This window comes from Daphnia carinata, chromosome 9 (genome assembly GCF_022539665.2).
Source record: "Daphnia carinata strain CSIRO-1 chromosome 9, CSIRO_AGI_Dcar_HiC_V3, whole genome shotgun sequence".
NCBI classification, from domain to species: Eukaryota; Metazoa; Arthropoda; class Branchiopoda; order Diplostraca; family Daphniidae; genus Daphnia; species Daphnia carinata.
The window spans coordinates 5,602,877-5,616,094 of NC_081339.1; the positions used below are offsets into that span (position 1 = coordinate 5,602,877).

Sequence of the window (13,218 nt, forward strand, 5' to 3'; positions counted from 1 at the left end):
TTCTATCGACGTGTCACACAGTAATTTAAATTTTTTAGTAAAATTTCAATAATGGCATGTAAAACAATTCATCGCCGTTCAATCAGCAAACTCAGCAGCGCAAATATAATGTGGAGTACAACACACAAAAGCATAATATTTTAGTAATGTAGTAATAATGCAGCCAATCTCAATTAGGGTTGACGTGTCCTGCTGTTCTGGAGATTCCAGCTATTGGCAAACTGAAATCGCTCAACTGGTCTTGATTTCTTTTCCTCTTCTTTGTAATTATCTTCTTCCTTGTAGATTGGTCGGGATGGCATTGCTGGCCGACGGTTCACTGAAATATCGTTGTATTGGGGAATGACGACAGGTTGACGGCTGTCTTCTTCTTCAAAGTCAACACCCAAATCGAAATCTCTCCGTTGAAACACCCACGGCGTGCATCTAATCCCAAAGACAAGAAAATAGGTTTCTTTATTCATTGCTTATACATTTAAGTTATTCGTAACCGACTTGCAAACGTCTTCGTTAAAATAGAATCCCGTTGAGCACTGGGAGTTGACTCCATTATCACGGCATCTGCAAATGCAGTTCCTTGAATCCCAGTACCTGATGGTGTTGCACACAAAAAGAGTAAGGTAAAACAGTTAGAACTAATTATTGCTAGGATTACCTAGTTTGGTTGTCTGATTCGCATTTACGACGGTCATCGATATTGGAACATTCACAACGACAAGCTCCTGGCACGTATTCCTGATTAACCGTGCAGTGCTGCAACAGAAGGAAATTGCGGGCAATTGAATTAATTATCTAATAATAACTTTTAAGACTTCATACCGATTCTTTGACTTTGCACTGACATTTGCAGGCCGTATGTTTCTCGACAGGCACGATTTCTTTTCCGGCAAACTTCATCCGACTGCCACCTGCGTATTGAGTTTTCAGCACCTAATGCATACAAAAAAAAAACAACAGATTGTTAAGCCGACATTTGTCAGTAATGTAAAGTTAAAAGGATAGAGCACCTGGAAATGTACGATCTCAGTTTTGATGGGCTCGCAGACGAGAAGATCTGAACTGCAACAGCCGCCACATCGTTCGACTCGTGTGCACGTCGGATAGAAAAGAACCGAAGAATCCGAGTTGGATACCAACGGCACGGTTTGCAACTCTAGTTAAGAATATACGTTAAAAGACTTTGAACGCAAATTTTTGTTCAGACTCAACTGCCTACCAGGGATGCAGTGGGCTGCTTTTGCCGGAACGCTACCATCTGGTTTAACATGGTATCTATTAGTTAAGCAATTCTGGATACAGCAGGTATACTAAGTTTCTTAACAAAAGACATGTGAATTTTGTGTCGTACCTCTTTCTGCTCCATTAGGATCCTTTGTGCGCCCTGTAGTAGTTTGCAAATACTTTAGGTATCGTAACATTGTTGCAAATGATACAAATCTAATTGAACTTACCGTCAACATCCCATCCGTAAACGTTAGGGGTGTCACCGTCACCTTGCACAATTGTTACGTTGTCAACGTACTGGAGAAATTCAGTCCAGTCTGTTGCTTCGTTCAACTGGTTCAACAAGCTTAAAGGGATCTTTAAACAAGATTCATTTAAAAGTGTAAGTTATGAAAATGAATGTTTACGACGTAAGAAAATGTTTCATCGTTTTTACCTGTTGATGCATCTTGTTGACTGGAGTTTCAGCACCTTGTCCATCTGCGACAATATGTCGAAATTGAGAACTAAGTAACACCGGCACCATACGTGTCATTAAAGGTTAAAGCTTTGAATAAATATACATACCTTCTGGAAAGACGACCGCCGCTGGTTTCCTGGCTTCAGGATACCTTTTGATCTTGCTGCTGGTGGTCGTTGTTGCTATTGGTCTTCTCGTTGTCGCAGCTGGTTTAAACCAGTTTTGCTGCGCCTCAACAATCTCCGAGTAACACGTTAAAACACAAACGACAGCAAAGAACGTAACCCAACGCCGTTGAAAGCACTGGATGATCACCATATCGTTTGTTTGCAATAGCCTCGTACAAATAACTTATGAATTGAGCGTTTCACAAAGAAGTTTTGTAGCGTCAGCCCCGGGGTGTAGTTGTTGACTGGAATCAGATCGGTGGTAGCAGTTGACTGTCACTCGTTTCGTCGGCGGTCTAATGGGTTTTTACGCGGTCATTTCCCGTTTACAAAGTCGAGCTATCTCGGCTTTCAATCGTTCAGTAATTGACTCGATGACTGGGTGGAACCAGGAAGGTTTGCTTGCTTCTGCGCAGAAAGGCCACGACAAAGAGCGTATCGTGATAGGCGGAACAACAAAATTCAAAATCACTTATTTGAAGATAAATCAAAGCAACTGGTTACGTACACGCGTAGAGGACGACAGAACGTTCCAGCTCCTCGCACAGCGTAAACTAGAAGATTAAAAGTTGGATGGACTCCTTGGGGCAGTGCATTTTACAAAAATCATGTTGGGGTGAAAGTGTTCGACAGTAAAACTTTTTTTTATAAGAGAAAGCGGTTAGCTAACATCCGTGCACTTTCCCTCCAATTATGACCATGACTGTGTCTTGTTTTTGTTAAAGGATTTGTTAATACATTGTGGTAGCGTAAAATTTCATGCGGATATTTTACTCAAACGGATGCGATAATGACTACCCTGTTATCTGCCTTGGCTGCTGAACGATTCTTCCGGTTGTGAAAATCCGTCTCGAATGATTCATTCTTCCTTATTAGAAAGGACAAATTTTAATTCAATGTCTTTGTTTTGCCTTTTCACACATCCTTGTCAAGTAGTCACGTAGAAGGACTTACAACGAATGACGAAATTCAGCTCAGACGACAAAACGGCGCGCAGTTTGCACCAATGACAAGGACTTTTGCATAACCCATTTCTTTTGCACTTTCATAAAGTTTGCATTATGATTTAAGTTATGGTTTCAGAAGAAAAATTTATTTTAAAACGTGTTGAAACTGTTTGAAGGATTGAGAAACAAATCCCCATTATTGATGTGAAGTTGTGAATTAGGCTGATGAGATGTAAATAATGGTAAATTGATATATTCCTATAAAAAATTTACTTTTTTATTGAACACATAAACAAATAATATCATAGCCAATCTGGCGTAGCAGGCTAGCACTTGGCAGTTAACATAATATTTCGATATTGAAAAAAGTTGCTATAGTAAGAAGAGGCTTCATTATGTAAGGCACCCGTATTCGATTCTTGTCCACAAAAGTTTGACGGTAGTGACACCGCGACTCAGCATTAATTCATATTTTTCGTTTTTGGATTCCCGGCTCCAAGTTCTAAACAACTAAAAAGTTAACCTCATACAGCGGTAAACCATGGTAAATACAGCTTTTAAAAGTTCTTCATACACCAAGAAAATTTTTAAATTCATATTTTGTTGAAGAGACCATCGTTGTGAAAGTTGTGGCAGTCATTCGTCAAGACTGTATTTTATTTTACACGTATCAATTTAAACTATTGGATTAAGATATTCCTGGAGATTTTAAAATTTTGTCTCGTGTTTACTTCTGTGTTTCTCGTGTTGTCATTAATACTTATCTGCTAAATTGGTTTCCCCCACTAACATTTCTTTTCTATCCACATTCTGATTGTTTCTTTCCTATATTTTGCAGTTTCGCAACCAGTATGACAACGATGTCACAGTGTGGAGCCCACAGGGAAGAATCCACCAAGTTGAGTATGCTATGGAGGCCGTCAAGCAGGGATCAGCTACAATTGGTCTGAAAAGCAAGACTCATGCTGCAATTGTTGCACTTAAGCGAGCCACTTCAGAATTGTCAGCCTACCAAAAAAAGATTATTCCAATTGACACTCACATGGGTATGACCATTGCTGGGTTGACTGCTGATGCTCGATTCCTCAGTCGCTATATGCGAACCGAGTGCCTCAATCATCGCTATGCTCACGATGAACCTCTACCCGTTTCAAGACTCATTAGTAATTTGGGTAACAAGCTTCAAGTTTGCACACAACGCTACGACCGCCGTCCATATGGTGTTGGCCTTCTTGTTGCCGGCTACGATGTTAGTAAACATTTTACAATATAATTTCTTTTTCCATCACAATACTAAATATTTTATCCACTTTGTCACAGGACAAAGGGCCACATATCTACCAGACTTGCCCGTCTGCTACATATTTTGATTGCAAGGCCATGGCCATCGGGGCTCGATCACAATCAGCCCGCACTTACCTGGAAAAACACTTGACCGAGTTTCTTGACTGCTCTGTTGAGGATTTAGTGCGTCATGGACTACGAGCTCTTCGCGATACTCTACCCAACGAAGTCGAGCTTACATCCAAGGCACTTTACAGTTATTTGGTTCCATATGTAATTTGATGAGCTAACGTGTAATTCCTTTTTTTAAATCACAGAACGTCTCGATCGGTGTTGTCGGCAAAGGAATGGATTTCACCATTTACGATGATGGTGGCGTCGAATCTTTTCTAGCTGGTCTGGATAAGGAGGATCGTCGTGGTGGAAGGCCACTACCTCCGGACGTCGAAGGAGATTTAAAGGTATAACGATACTTACGAGTACATGAGCAGAAATTGTGTACGAACAAACTGTGATTTAATAAGGAGGTTCCGGTTGGTGAATCTACAGCAGCTCCCCAAGATCCAGGCATGTCAGTTGAAATGGACGTGGAACCACACAGTGGTAAAGACTGATCCAAACATGAGACAAGGTGATTTTGAATGTCCATTTTCTGGTATTGCGCGCAATACATTATTAACTGGACGACATTTTTGACACGTTACGTGACTAAAAATTCAATTGATGTGGACCAGATTTTTGAGTCATTTTGCCTCAGGTTTCCCATTACCATGGTAACGCGTTGCTGTAAGAACAATAACATCAGCGAACTCTTATGTAAACCTTGTTTTGAACTGTGCTTATATAGAGGTAGCTTAGAAAGAGAGCGATACCTATTGGGATGGACCCCTTTTATATAGCAGTGAGTCTTTATCGAAAACGCAACTTTATTCAATGTGCACAAGTGTGTACAGACATTTTACAAGAAAATGGCCAGCACCGGGCGGCATGGATACTGAAAGTTCGAGCCTTGACTCAGCGAGTGGCATATGATGACACCGAGGTTTTGGAAAGTTTAGCCGAAGCCACTTCTGCCGAGAACCATTGGACAAGAACCGCACCAAATGGTACGTCTACGGTAGCATCTATCAAAACAGCTAAACGAGACAAAAGCACAGCTTCTGACAACAGACCCCCAACTCAATGTCGACCGTTCAGTGGAGTGGTTCGTCTTAACCACAGTGGCTTAGGAGGGTCACATGATGTTAGTAATAGCCAAGGTACAGCAAAAAGTCGAGCTCAAACTAGTCGGTTACTAAGTAGATTAGGAACAGCTTCGTTGTCAACCGAAGCTGAATCATTCATCAACGTGGCGCGAATAAATCTAGCTCAATATGCGGCTTCGTCTCAACTGGCCAAGCCTCTTTTTGAATATCTCTACTTCGTGCAAGGAGATGTCAAAAGTGTAAGTTTATCTTTCCATGTAACTTTATTCTCATTATTAAAAATATATTAACATTGTCTAGGCATTGGAACTGGCAAGTCAAGCCCAGCAAAGCGTATCTATTCTTCACTCGTACAACAAAAACGAGAAAAACCATTACTGGAAATGTGCCATTGCTAGGTGTTTGGTATGAATAACTTTTTTATGATTCGGTAGTACAAACTAAAATTAACCCAAGTGTGTTAAAGGTACGACTGGGACTTGTTCGCCAAATAGTTCAGACGACCTCGAATTGGCATATCGAAATGAATAATACAGACGGTGTGCTGCTAATTGCAAAATCTTATCTGATCATTGATCAACCGATGGCAGCCCTCGAGATATATAAAATGGGTTTGAAAAAATTTCCCAAGGATACAGTCATCCTATCGGCAATAGCTAGGTAAAACAAATTTTCCAATAAATTTTGCAAAAGTCAGATTGGGTAATTGGATGCATGAACAAATTAGGATATACGAAGATCTGCAAAAATCGGAGAACTCCGTTTCGACTTACAAGGAAATCTTAAATTACGACTGTAGCAACACAGAAGCAGTGGCATGTATTGCAGCATTCTTCTTCTATACTGCTCAGCCGGAATGGGCCCTTGTGCTTTACAGGTGGTTTAAAATACTCCCAACAAACGAATGATTAAGCTACATTGGTGACTTTTCTTAAAGGCGGCTTCTTCAAATGGGAATACATACTGCAGAAGTATTCTGCAATATTGCCTTATGCTGTCTAAAAACACAGCAGTTCGACATGGTCATTCCGTGCATTGAAAATGCCTTTGGTATTGCAGTGAAAGATGACTTGCTGGCCATGATATGGTACAACGCCGGCCACGTAGGTCTGGCAACGGGAGACTTGCAACTGGCAGAGCTCTGTTGGAAACTGACCCGACGCATTAACGCAAATCATTGTGAAGCCTGCAATAATTTGGCTGTCTTGGCTTTACTTGATGGTAGGATACAAGAAGGGAAAGCACTGCTGCTTGTAAGTTAATTTGAATCATTTAAGCTGTGTTACTGAGCTTAGCTTAATTTTGTAACTTGCGCAATATTGCTACTATATTTATTTTATCTGAATTTCAGGCATCTTTGTCATTGTGTGACGATTTAGCTGAAGCAAAATTTAATCTGGAGCAACTAACAAACCAGGATAATGAACCAATGGAATGTCTAATATAGAGTATTAAAAAATAGGAGGTGATATATCAAATTTATGAATTTTCTTTATTATACTGCATTTCTGAATGGTAATTTTCTAGCATTTTATGGTTGTTTCATCCCAATAGGAATTCCATTTTTTCCATCCAAATCTTTTTCTGGGGTCCTTGTGGCTCCATGATGGATTTATGTTGGACATGAGGCCAGCCTTCTGAGCCATGGTCACCATTGTTCCAATACGCTTCTGCTGCCTTTTGCACAATCCTGTAATCCTCCGAGGGAGCATACATCCATCTGTCCTCAGAAATTGACTAAGTATCAGGACATCCTATGAACAAAAAATAATTAACATTTTAGCTTGGAGGCGGTGAAGTTAACATGTAAAACTGAATAGAAATGGGGGTTTCACCGTATGTTTGATATCAAGATTAAGTTTGCACATGTAACAAGCACTGCAGGGCGTTTCATGGTCTAGCTTAACTGTGACCAAAATACTCGTTCTGTCTGAAGGAACGTAAGTACCGGCTATCACTAATGTACCGTCTGATGTTTCGCTCTGTGTAACTAGTGATAAATGCATGATCAGTATTATGGATTTAGAAAAATTAATCTCCCACGGGAAAAAAACTTGCCTTGTTTCAGATTGCGAGTTTTCGTAACGAAAATTGATGTAGTCTTTAAGAGATTCCATTCTGAAATTTTCCGGCCTATTGTAGTTAAGGTTCGCAGAGCCATGTTGTTTCCTTTTTACCCTTGAGCGGTCACACCACCTGTCGGACGTTGGCGAAAACGCTTTCCCGTAGAACCCTCGACACCACTCAGCACTTACGGGACACGACACGAAACGAAGTGTTTATATTTTAGGATGACGATGGTTCCTTGTAGACGTATTGGGAGACGTATTGGTCTTTTGGCTTATCGCGGTTTTTCTAGCAAGGTAACATATTTATCATAATTATTTTTGAGATATGCTTAGTCCACAGTAGCATTTTGGAAGGCATCAGAAATAGTGGCAGAAGTAGCCGGTACATCTGATGTCTATGGACCTCCCGACCCGAAATCTAGTCTTCGCCTTATTACATTCTACATCCCTCCTGATGAGACTGCACATGAAAAAGAATACAGACTTAAACGTGCTTTGGTGCAAGATTGGAATCACATGTTTTGGACTGCCCATAACATTCAGTTTAATCAGGTAACGATTGTGACTGTTTTTATTGCAAATGGTTTTTTTAAGTGTGTTCCTGACCAGGCCAAAGAACAGTTTGTCATGTCAGCTATGGAAAGGAGGGGTAATGATGCCAATGTAACGGGACAGCCTCTAACTGCTGATGATTTATCAGACTTTTACAGAGCATTCCTGGATGAAAACAGGGAAAAACACTTGAGATATAACATTGAATGGCACAAGAAAAACATTAGTCTTCTATGGCCTGGAATTAAAGCTAATTTAAGTAGGCTTAAGAAACAGGTTTCTTTCATGTAAGTTATTCAGACTCATCAGTTCAGCCTAAATGAATAAATATTATTTCAGTGAATTTGACAGTTGATTCATTATGTGCACCATCTTCCACAAAGCTTCTGATACAAAGCAGAACTTGTTAATATCATGATGTATACCTTATGCTTCAGGTATACTTCATGGTAATACCTTTGGCACAACAGTTTACCACAGCTCAGTATGAAAAATATCAGAAAAGCAAATAGAAATGTGTAATTAACTGTATTTTTCTTTGTTCACCAGCAAATTTAAGATTGAAGATAGCCTCTAAACAAAATTATGGTGGATTAAACCTTTTCATGAGTAAGTCAGGGTAAGAATAACTTACGGTAGCTTCATTCTCATGAAAATCCATGTAGTGAGAAATGAGATAACAATACAAATAAATCCAAGAAATATTAGAAGTAATCGGTTGAATTTTGGCATAGTCGTAGATTGAGTTTGGTCTAGGATTACATAACCTAATCCACCTAAAGTAAACATGAAGCTGGAGGCAAGTCCTTCCAATATGTACTGGCCATTCACTCTGTAGGGCATGAAGGCAACCTATGAGCAGCATGGAAAATTTATTTTATCTACAGGATGTAATATTGAAAACTCACTGGGCGGGAATGGCCACGTTCATCTGTTGTGGAACCGATTGAGGGTGGCTCCACAATTACATCATAGATGATACCTATTTTGAAAAGTATTAACCTTTTATCTTTGTTTCGAGCTGTATACCAACAAATAATAGCTTGGACACACCTCCCGTCACCATGAAGTACGACAACAGCACTATTGAGAACACTGTCATTGCTGAAGGCTGATGAAGCCATGAAGGTTTTCTTATCTTCAAATTAGGTACCTCTAAGATGGAAAAAGGAACGCTATATAGAATTTCCATCATATAAAGCGTCTTCCAGAAATATTTGGTCTACAGAACAATTGGTCCAAAATGAACCGGTTACAGCAGCAACAGATACACGCCACGTAGCGACAACTGACAGATTACTATTATTGCTACTAGATTGCTATTACTGTGACACCGATGCAACTTTTTACAAAAGTACAAATAAAAAAATAAAAAGCAATAGTATATGATAATAATTAGGATTAAAGAATTTAATTAATAATATCCATCTATTTTAGTGAAATATTTATTCAAATTTTAAAAAATTCTTAAATTGCGTCCCTATTGTAATGTGTGATGTGAGACCACGAAGAACCACCAGGGGAAGTTAAGGGAAAATCCCTTTTTGAGCCAAGCCGCGTGTTTAACTCAGACATGTGGTTCTTGCTGTGTGTTATCTCACTTAAATACATAATCCCTGCAAAATTTGATATACTGAAATGAATTAATGTGATTTAGGTAAGTTAAAAACACATTTCTTCACGAAAAGAACAGCGTTAAAAGCGATACGTAGTAATTTCAGAGCTATTGGCGGGACCATTTGTTTCTTGAAACAAAAGCGACGTAAGTAACTTGCACTGCAAAATTTCCTACGAAAGCTAATTCGTCATGTTGGTATTTTCTCAACCTGGTGAGTAGTTCGCCACTTTAGATTCCAGTCTGTTAAGCTGCAAACCTTGAGAACAATGTAGGAAACAATGGCTACATTAGCTGTGTAGAAGCCTCGTGCAAAAGCTGCTTCAAGGTGCAAGTATGTATGCTACCACTAGTCTGAAAATTGTGGTGTTACCAATATTTGTGTATCTAAACTATTTCCAGCTGGAGAAGAAATGACACATGCAGTAATTAGAGGTAGCAATAACATTGGGTTTTAAGTGGCTTTATTGTCAGTTTTATTTTCTGTGTGGAGCTCATAGACCTTCCATTTATTAAACACGATTTAAAGCTCAAACATTCAGTATTGGTAATTAAATATGATCAAAAATTGTACTTCTAGGATGGTTCCTGCCAGCATCCAATCTGTGAGAATTTTTAGGTTTTAAGTGGCCAATATGGATTGCTGTACACCACGTCATTTGCTGATCAACTATAGTGAGGTTCAGTTACATTTAAACTATAGAAATCAGCTATGATGGTGACACTTCATAATATCAGATTACAATCCCTGGAGGCTACAGATCACAGGATTAGCCCCCAACAATATTTTTTGACAAGTGAAGGATTTGTATTGCAGCATTCTTCAGGTGATGGAATACGTTTTGTTTTCAAGGATGTTGGTCTCACTAAAGAGAATTTTGGGCGCAAATAATGTTGTTCGCCAGCAGAGATTATTCTGGAACGCCAAGTTCCATTGTATAAAACAAATATCGGAAATACCTGTTAACGAATTCGGAAACAACTTTAAAGTGGATGCGTACTATGGCGTTACTGGATGGCAGCACGTTGGAGGCTAGTTAATAGATGGCCGCCAACTGTTTCTCTAAACGTAGTTGTTTGGGAACCTATAAGTAAACCGGCCATAACTTTAAATTGTAACATCGTAGAAGAAGGTTAAGGCTATAATTTCTGTTATAACCGTGATTGCCAGGTAAAATCAGCCCAATCAAGGACCTTAGGGTTGTATGGATTTATTCAAAACAAAAATTGTGCAAAAGAAATCTCAGAGATGCTTTTGTTTTATTATGTCATAGCTTCCAGGGGCGTCAAACAGACGAAACTCAAATTACCATCAGTTGCCATCATAGTTACATCTGCTTCGTCTAGTGCTGTTCTGGAATTTCTTTGTCGTAAGAACTTTCGAGTTCTCCGCCATGCACGTTTTAAACAAGTCAGCCGAAAATTGTATCAAATTTTGTATATCGCAAATGAGTTAATAGGTTTCAGTGATTTCATAAGGTACATATGAATTTCTTTCTGCAGGTTGTATAGGATATGTGTTGTGTGTCCCATGTGGTGTTGTTTGCAGCCCTTTCTTGTGGTATGTGTTTAATATAGGCATATTAGATGTAGAGCCATTTGCTGCAGATGAAATTTATGCAGGGAAAAGAACTTCATGATAATGGTGCATTGGAACTGACATGAGCTACTGGATTTCTACCCCTAAATGGCTTCCATTAAAAATTTCATGGTAAAAAAGTATTAACAATATTCCCATTGACTTCAAGGAATTGATCACTGAAATTACCAGCAAGGGTTGAATGAAGTTCTACCTGGAAAAGCTTCCTTCGAGAATAATAGTTGGATAATGAAAGTGAATTATCCTAAATCAAGGTATGGGCTTCTTCGAAGACATAACGACCATTCCATTTTGATTTGTGTGTAAAAATTGAATCCTCTCTTTTTAAAGTTGTAAAATATTGTGCTTGAATGATTGGTAAGTTCATAGTTTCTACTGTTTAGCTGCTTGGTGTTTCCTTTTTTATCTTTTTTTTTTGCCTACAGAACCAAATTTTCTTCTTTAGTATAAAAAAAAAAGCTACTGCGAGAGAATACATAGTGATTGCCGTACAGCCAACCCGTTTACAACATCGATTGCGTGACGCTTCAAATTCAGCTTATTGTAATGGTGTACACACATTTATATCTACGCGCATGAAATGTTTTATGTAAGTGTGATATGAACTATTTTTTTTTACAGTGACCAGAAAATTGAAGATGAGGAATGAACTGGGCATCGAAATGTGGGGGCAAAAGGCATAAAGCTGTTAATTTGGAGGAAAAAAATGGTTAGCAAAGGAAAGGTTACCTTAAACCAATAGCAGGAATGTATATCAGTTAGTAATTACAATGTGTACGTTGAATTCAACTCTGAACATCTCTTATAGTTAGCACTGTGTAAAATGACAAAGTGAGGTGACTGGAAAGGCCTTCCACAAGAAACCATTCACTCGTTCCACAAAGATATACTGTGAAAAGGAAAACCTGGCAGACAAGAAAAACAAAGAAGTTATTCTGCACAAGAGGATTTCCTCTGTCAGGTGGGTGTAAATGTTTAAATATATATATATATATATTGGTAATTGTAGCTGACATAGTTATGCAATCCATAGTCTACACTCAAATCGACATATTCTAATCGCACAGCCTGTGCCACTGCATACAAGTAGTATTCTCTCAAAGCTGGGACATGGTGGCTATACCAGCTTTGGGCCAACTATCTGGAAGAAAAAATTCACTAGCAATTGCTAGAACTTCAGTTTCTATCTTGCGAGTGACATCGTAACATTTCACCGATTAATTGGAAGAATCTATAGGATTCTAATGTTATTTGGTACACAAATTATCTTAAGCAAACGATGAGACGGCTATTGACATATTTACGAAGTCTGGCTTTACAAAGTCTAACTACGGCCGCCAGATGTCCGAAATCATTGTTATGAAAAGTTGTATCAGAATTGTGCTTGTGCTGTAGGTTTTTATTTAATAATAGTGTAAACTTAGGAGTGTAATCGTGTGAAGCTAATTAAATCTGATGGATATCAAATAAAGGTGAGGGTCTTGAAATATTTGCCTGGTTTATTATGTGTATGGTATTGCTCTAAAGTGGTATATGAGTCATACCTGAAAACTGAACTTCAACAACTTTAAAAGGCTATGTTGTATTAATTTACTATAGTTAACGTTTGAAACTGCTCAGATCTTCTATACCTTGTAAAGAAGAACATAGTTCATTTTTTAAATTTTCTAAATTTTAACTTTCAGTACAACTTCCGGTTTGAAAATGCTTAATAACTCACTATCTATTGGTCTGAATGAAAAAAGAACCACATTTTCGTAATCCTCGTGAAATTTGGGGTCGAATTCATGTGTCAGTAGGAAATACCCGAAAATCGTCAAAAATCGCAAATTTCCCTGAACTATAGTTCAGGAAAAATCGCGATTTTGGCCAAATTAGACTTTTCGCCAAAAACAGGTCAAAATAGGTCAGACACACCTTAAATTTCACGAGGATCACGAAAATCATATTCGTTTTGTTGTGAGCCCAGTATTTCTGGATATATAGGCTACTTCCGGTCACTTCCGGTATATTTTTTTTTCAACTTCGCAAAAACTAAAAAATGAGCATTAATATGCCAAACATTTTAAGCATTTTGATCATATATGAAATGGTG

The 13,218-nt window shown here is 38.6% G+C and overlaps 5 protein-coding genes and 2 long non-coding RNA genes across 21 annotated transcripts; 4 read left to right on the plus strand and 3 right to left on the minus strand.

The window, feature by feature from the left end:
• Positions 1-52: 52 nt before the first annotated feature.
• Positions 53-2,772, minus strand: LOC130688958 (uncharacterized). The gene is made up of 10 exons (XM_057511977.2): positions 1,792-2,772; positions 1,661-1,704; positions 1,452-1,581; positions 1,349-1,381; positions 1,217-1,255; positions 1,008-1,153; positions 820-930; positions 656-753; positions 496-591; positions 53-426 (listed from the first exon to the last, which is right to left on the minus strand). Exons 1-10 carry the CDS (start codon positions 2,000-2,002, stop codon positions 174-176), a joined length of 1,161 nt encoding a protein of 386 aa, XP_057367960.1. The 5' UTR covers positions 2,003-2,772; the 3' UTR covers positions 53-173.
• Positions 2,773-3,221: 449 nt separating this feature from the next.
• On the plus strand, positions 3,222-6,748 carry LOC130688949 (proteasome subunit alpha type-1-like). 3 transcript variants are annotated; one of them, XM_059496938.1, is made up of 7 exons: positions 4,403-4,543; positions 4,607-5,526; positions 5,588-5,692; positions 5,754-5,947; positions 6,015-6,164; positions 6,225-6,540; positions 6,639-6,748. In XM_059496938.1, exons 2-7 carry the CDS (start codon positions 4,963-4,965, stop codon positions 6,732-6,734), a joined length of 1,425 nt encoding a protein of 474 aa, XP_059352921.1. In that variant the 5' UTR covers positions 4,403-4,543; positions 4,607-4,962; the 3' UTR covers positions 6,735-6,748. The 3 variants fall into 3 exon arrangements, with proteins under 3 accessions (XP_057367966.1, XP_059352921.1, XP_057367936.1); XM_057511953.2 differs by having other exon boundaries at positions 4,404-4,543; positions 4,610-5,526; XM_057511983.2 differs by lacking the exons at positions 5,588-5,692; positions 5,754-5,947; positions 6,015-6,164; positions 6,225-6,540; positions 6,639-6,748 and adding exons at positions 3,222-3,342; positions 3,637-4,047; positions 4,119-4,328 and having other exon boundaries at positions 4,400-4,543; positions 4,607-4,766.
• Positions 6,749-6,760: 12 nt separating this feature from the next.
• On the minus strand, positions 6,761-7,491 carry LOC130688966 (large ribosomal subunit protein mL66-like). Its single transcript, XM_057511987.2, has 3 exons — positions 7,346-7,491; positions 7,123-7,277; positions 6,761-7,041 (listed from the first exon to the last, which is right to left on the minus strand). The coding sequence occupies exons 1-3, from the start codon at positions 7,446-7,448 to the stop codon at positions 6,811-6,813; spliced, it is 489 nt and encodes a 162-aa protein (XP_057367970.1). The 5' UTR covers positions 7,449-7,491; the 3' UTR covers positions 6,761-6,810.
• Positions 7,492-7,504: 13 nt separating this feature from the next.
• LOC130688965 (COA8 family protein Y39B6A.34, mitochondrial-like) lies at positions 7,505-8,251 on the plus strand. The gene is made up of 3 exons (XM_057511986.1): positions 7,505-7,650; positions 7,711-7,908; positions 7,966-8,251. Exons 1-3 carry the CDS (start codon positions 7,579-7,581, stop codon positions 8,197-8,199), a joined length of 504 nt encoding a protein of 167 aa, XP_057367969.1. The 5' UTR covers positions 7,505-7,578; the 3' UTR covers positions 8,200-8,251.
• Positions 8,252-8,421: 170 nt separating this feature from the next.
• On the minus strand, positions 8,422-9,209 carry LOC130688967 (oligosaccharyltransferase complex subunit ostc-like). Its single transcript, XM_057511988.2, has 4 exons — positions 8,962-9,209; positions 8,817-8,890; positions 8,543-8,760; positions 8,422-8,481 (listed from the first exon to the last, which is right to left on the minus strand). Exons 1-4 carry the CDS (start codon positions 9,101-9,103, stop codon positions 8,463-8,465), a joined length of 453 nt encoding a protein of 150 aa, XP_057367971.1. The 5' UTR covers positions 9,104-9,209; the 3' UTR covers positions 8,422-8,462.
• Positions 9,210-9,451: 242 nt separating this feature from the next.
• LOC130689021 (uncharacterized) lies at positions 9,452-10,047 on the plus strand. The gene is made up of 3 exons (XR_009000623.2): positions 9,452-9,565; positions 9,621-9,670; positions 9,746-10,047. It is a non-coding gene; the product is annotated as an uncharacterized LOC130689021 (long non-coding RNA).
• Positions 10,048-10,580: 533 nt separating this feature from the next.
• Positions 10,581-12,612, plus strand: LOC130689020 (uncharacterized). Of its 13 annotated transcripts, XR_009000622.2 has the most exons (8): positions 10,592-10,694; positions 10,798-10,893; positions 11,027-11,234; positions 11,295-11,377; positions 11,454-11,480; positions 11,549-11,666; positions 11,745-12,084; positions 12,157-12,612. It is a non-coding gene; the product is annotated as an uncharacterized LOC130689020 (long non-coding RNA). The 13 variants fall into 13 exon arrangements; XR_009000614.2 differs by having other exon boundaries at positions 10,584-10,960; XR_009421695.1 differs by having other exon boundaries at positions 10,584-10,893.
• Positions 12,613-13,218: the final 606 nt, after the last annotated feature.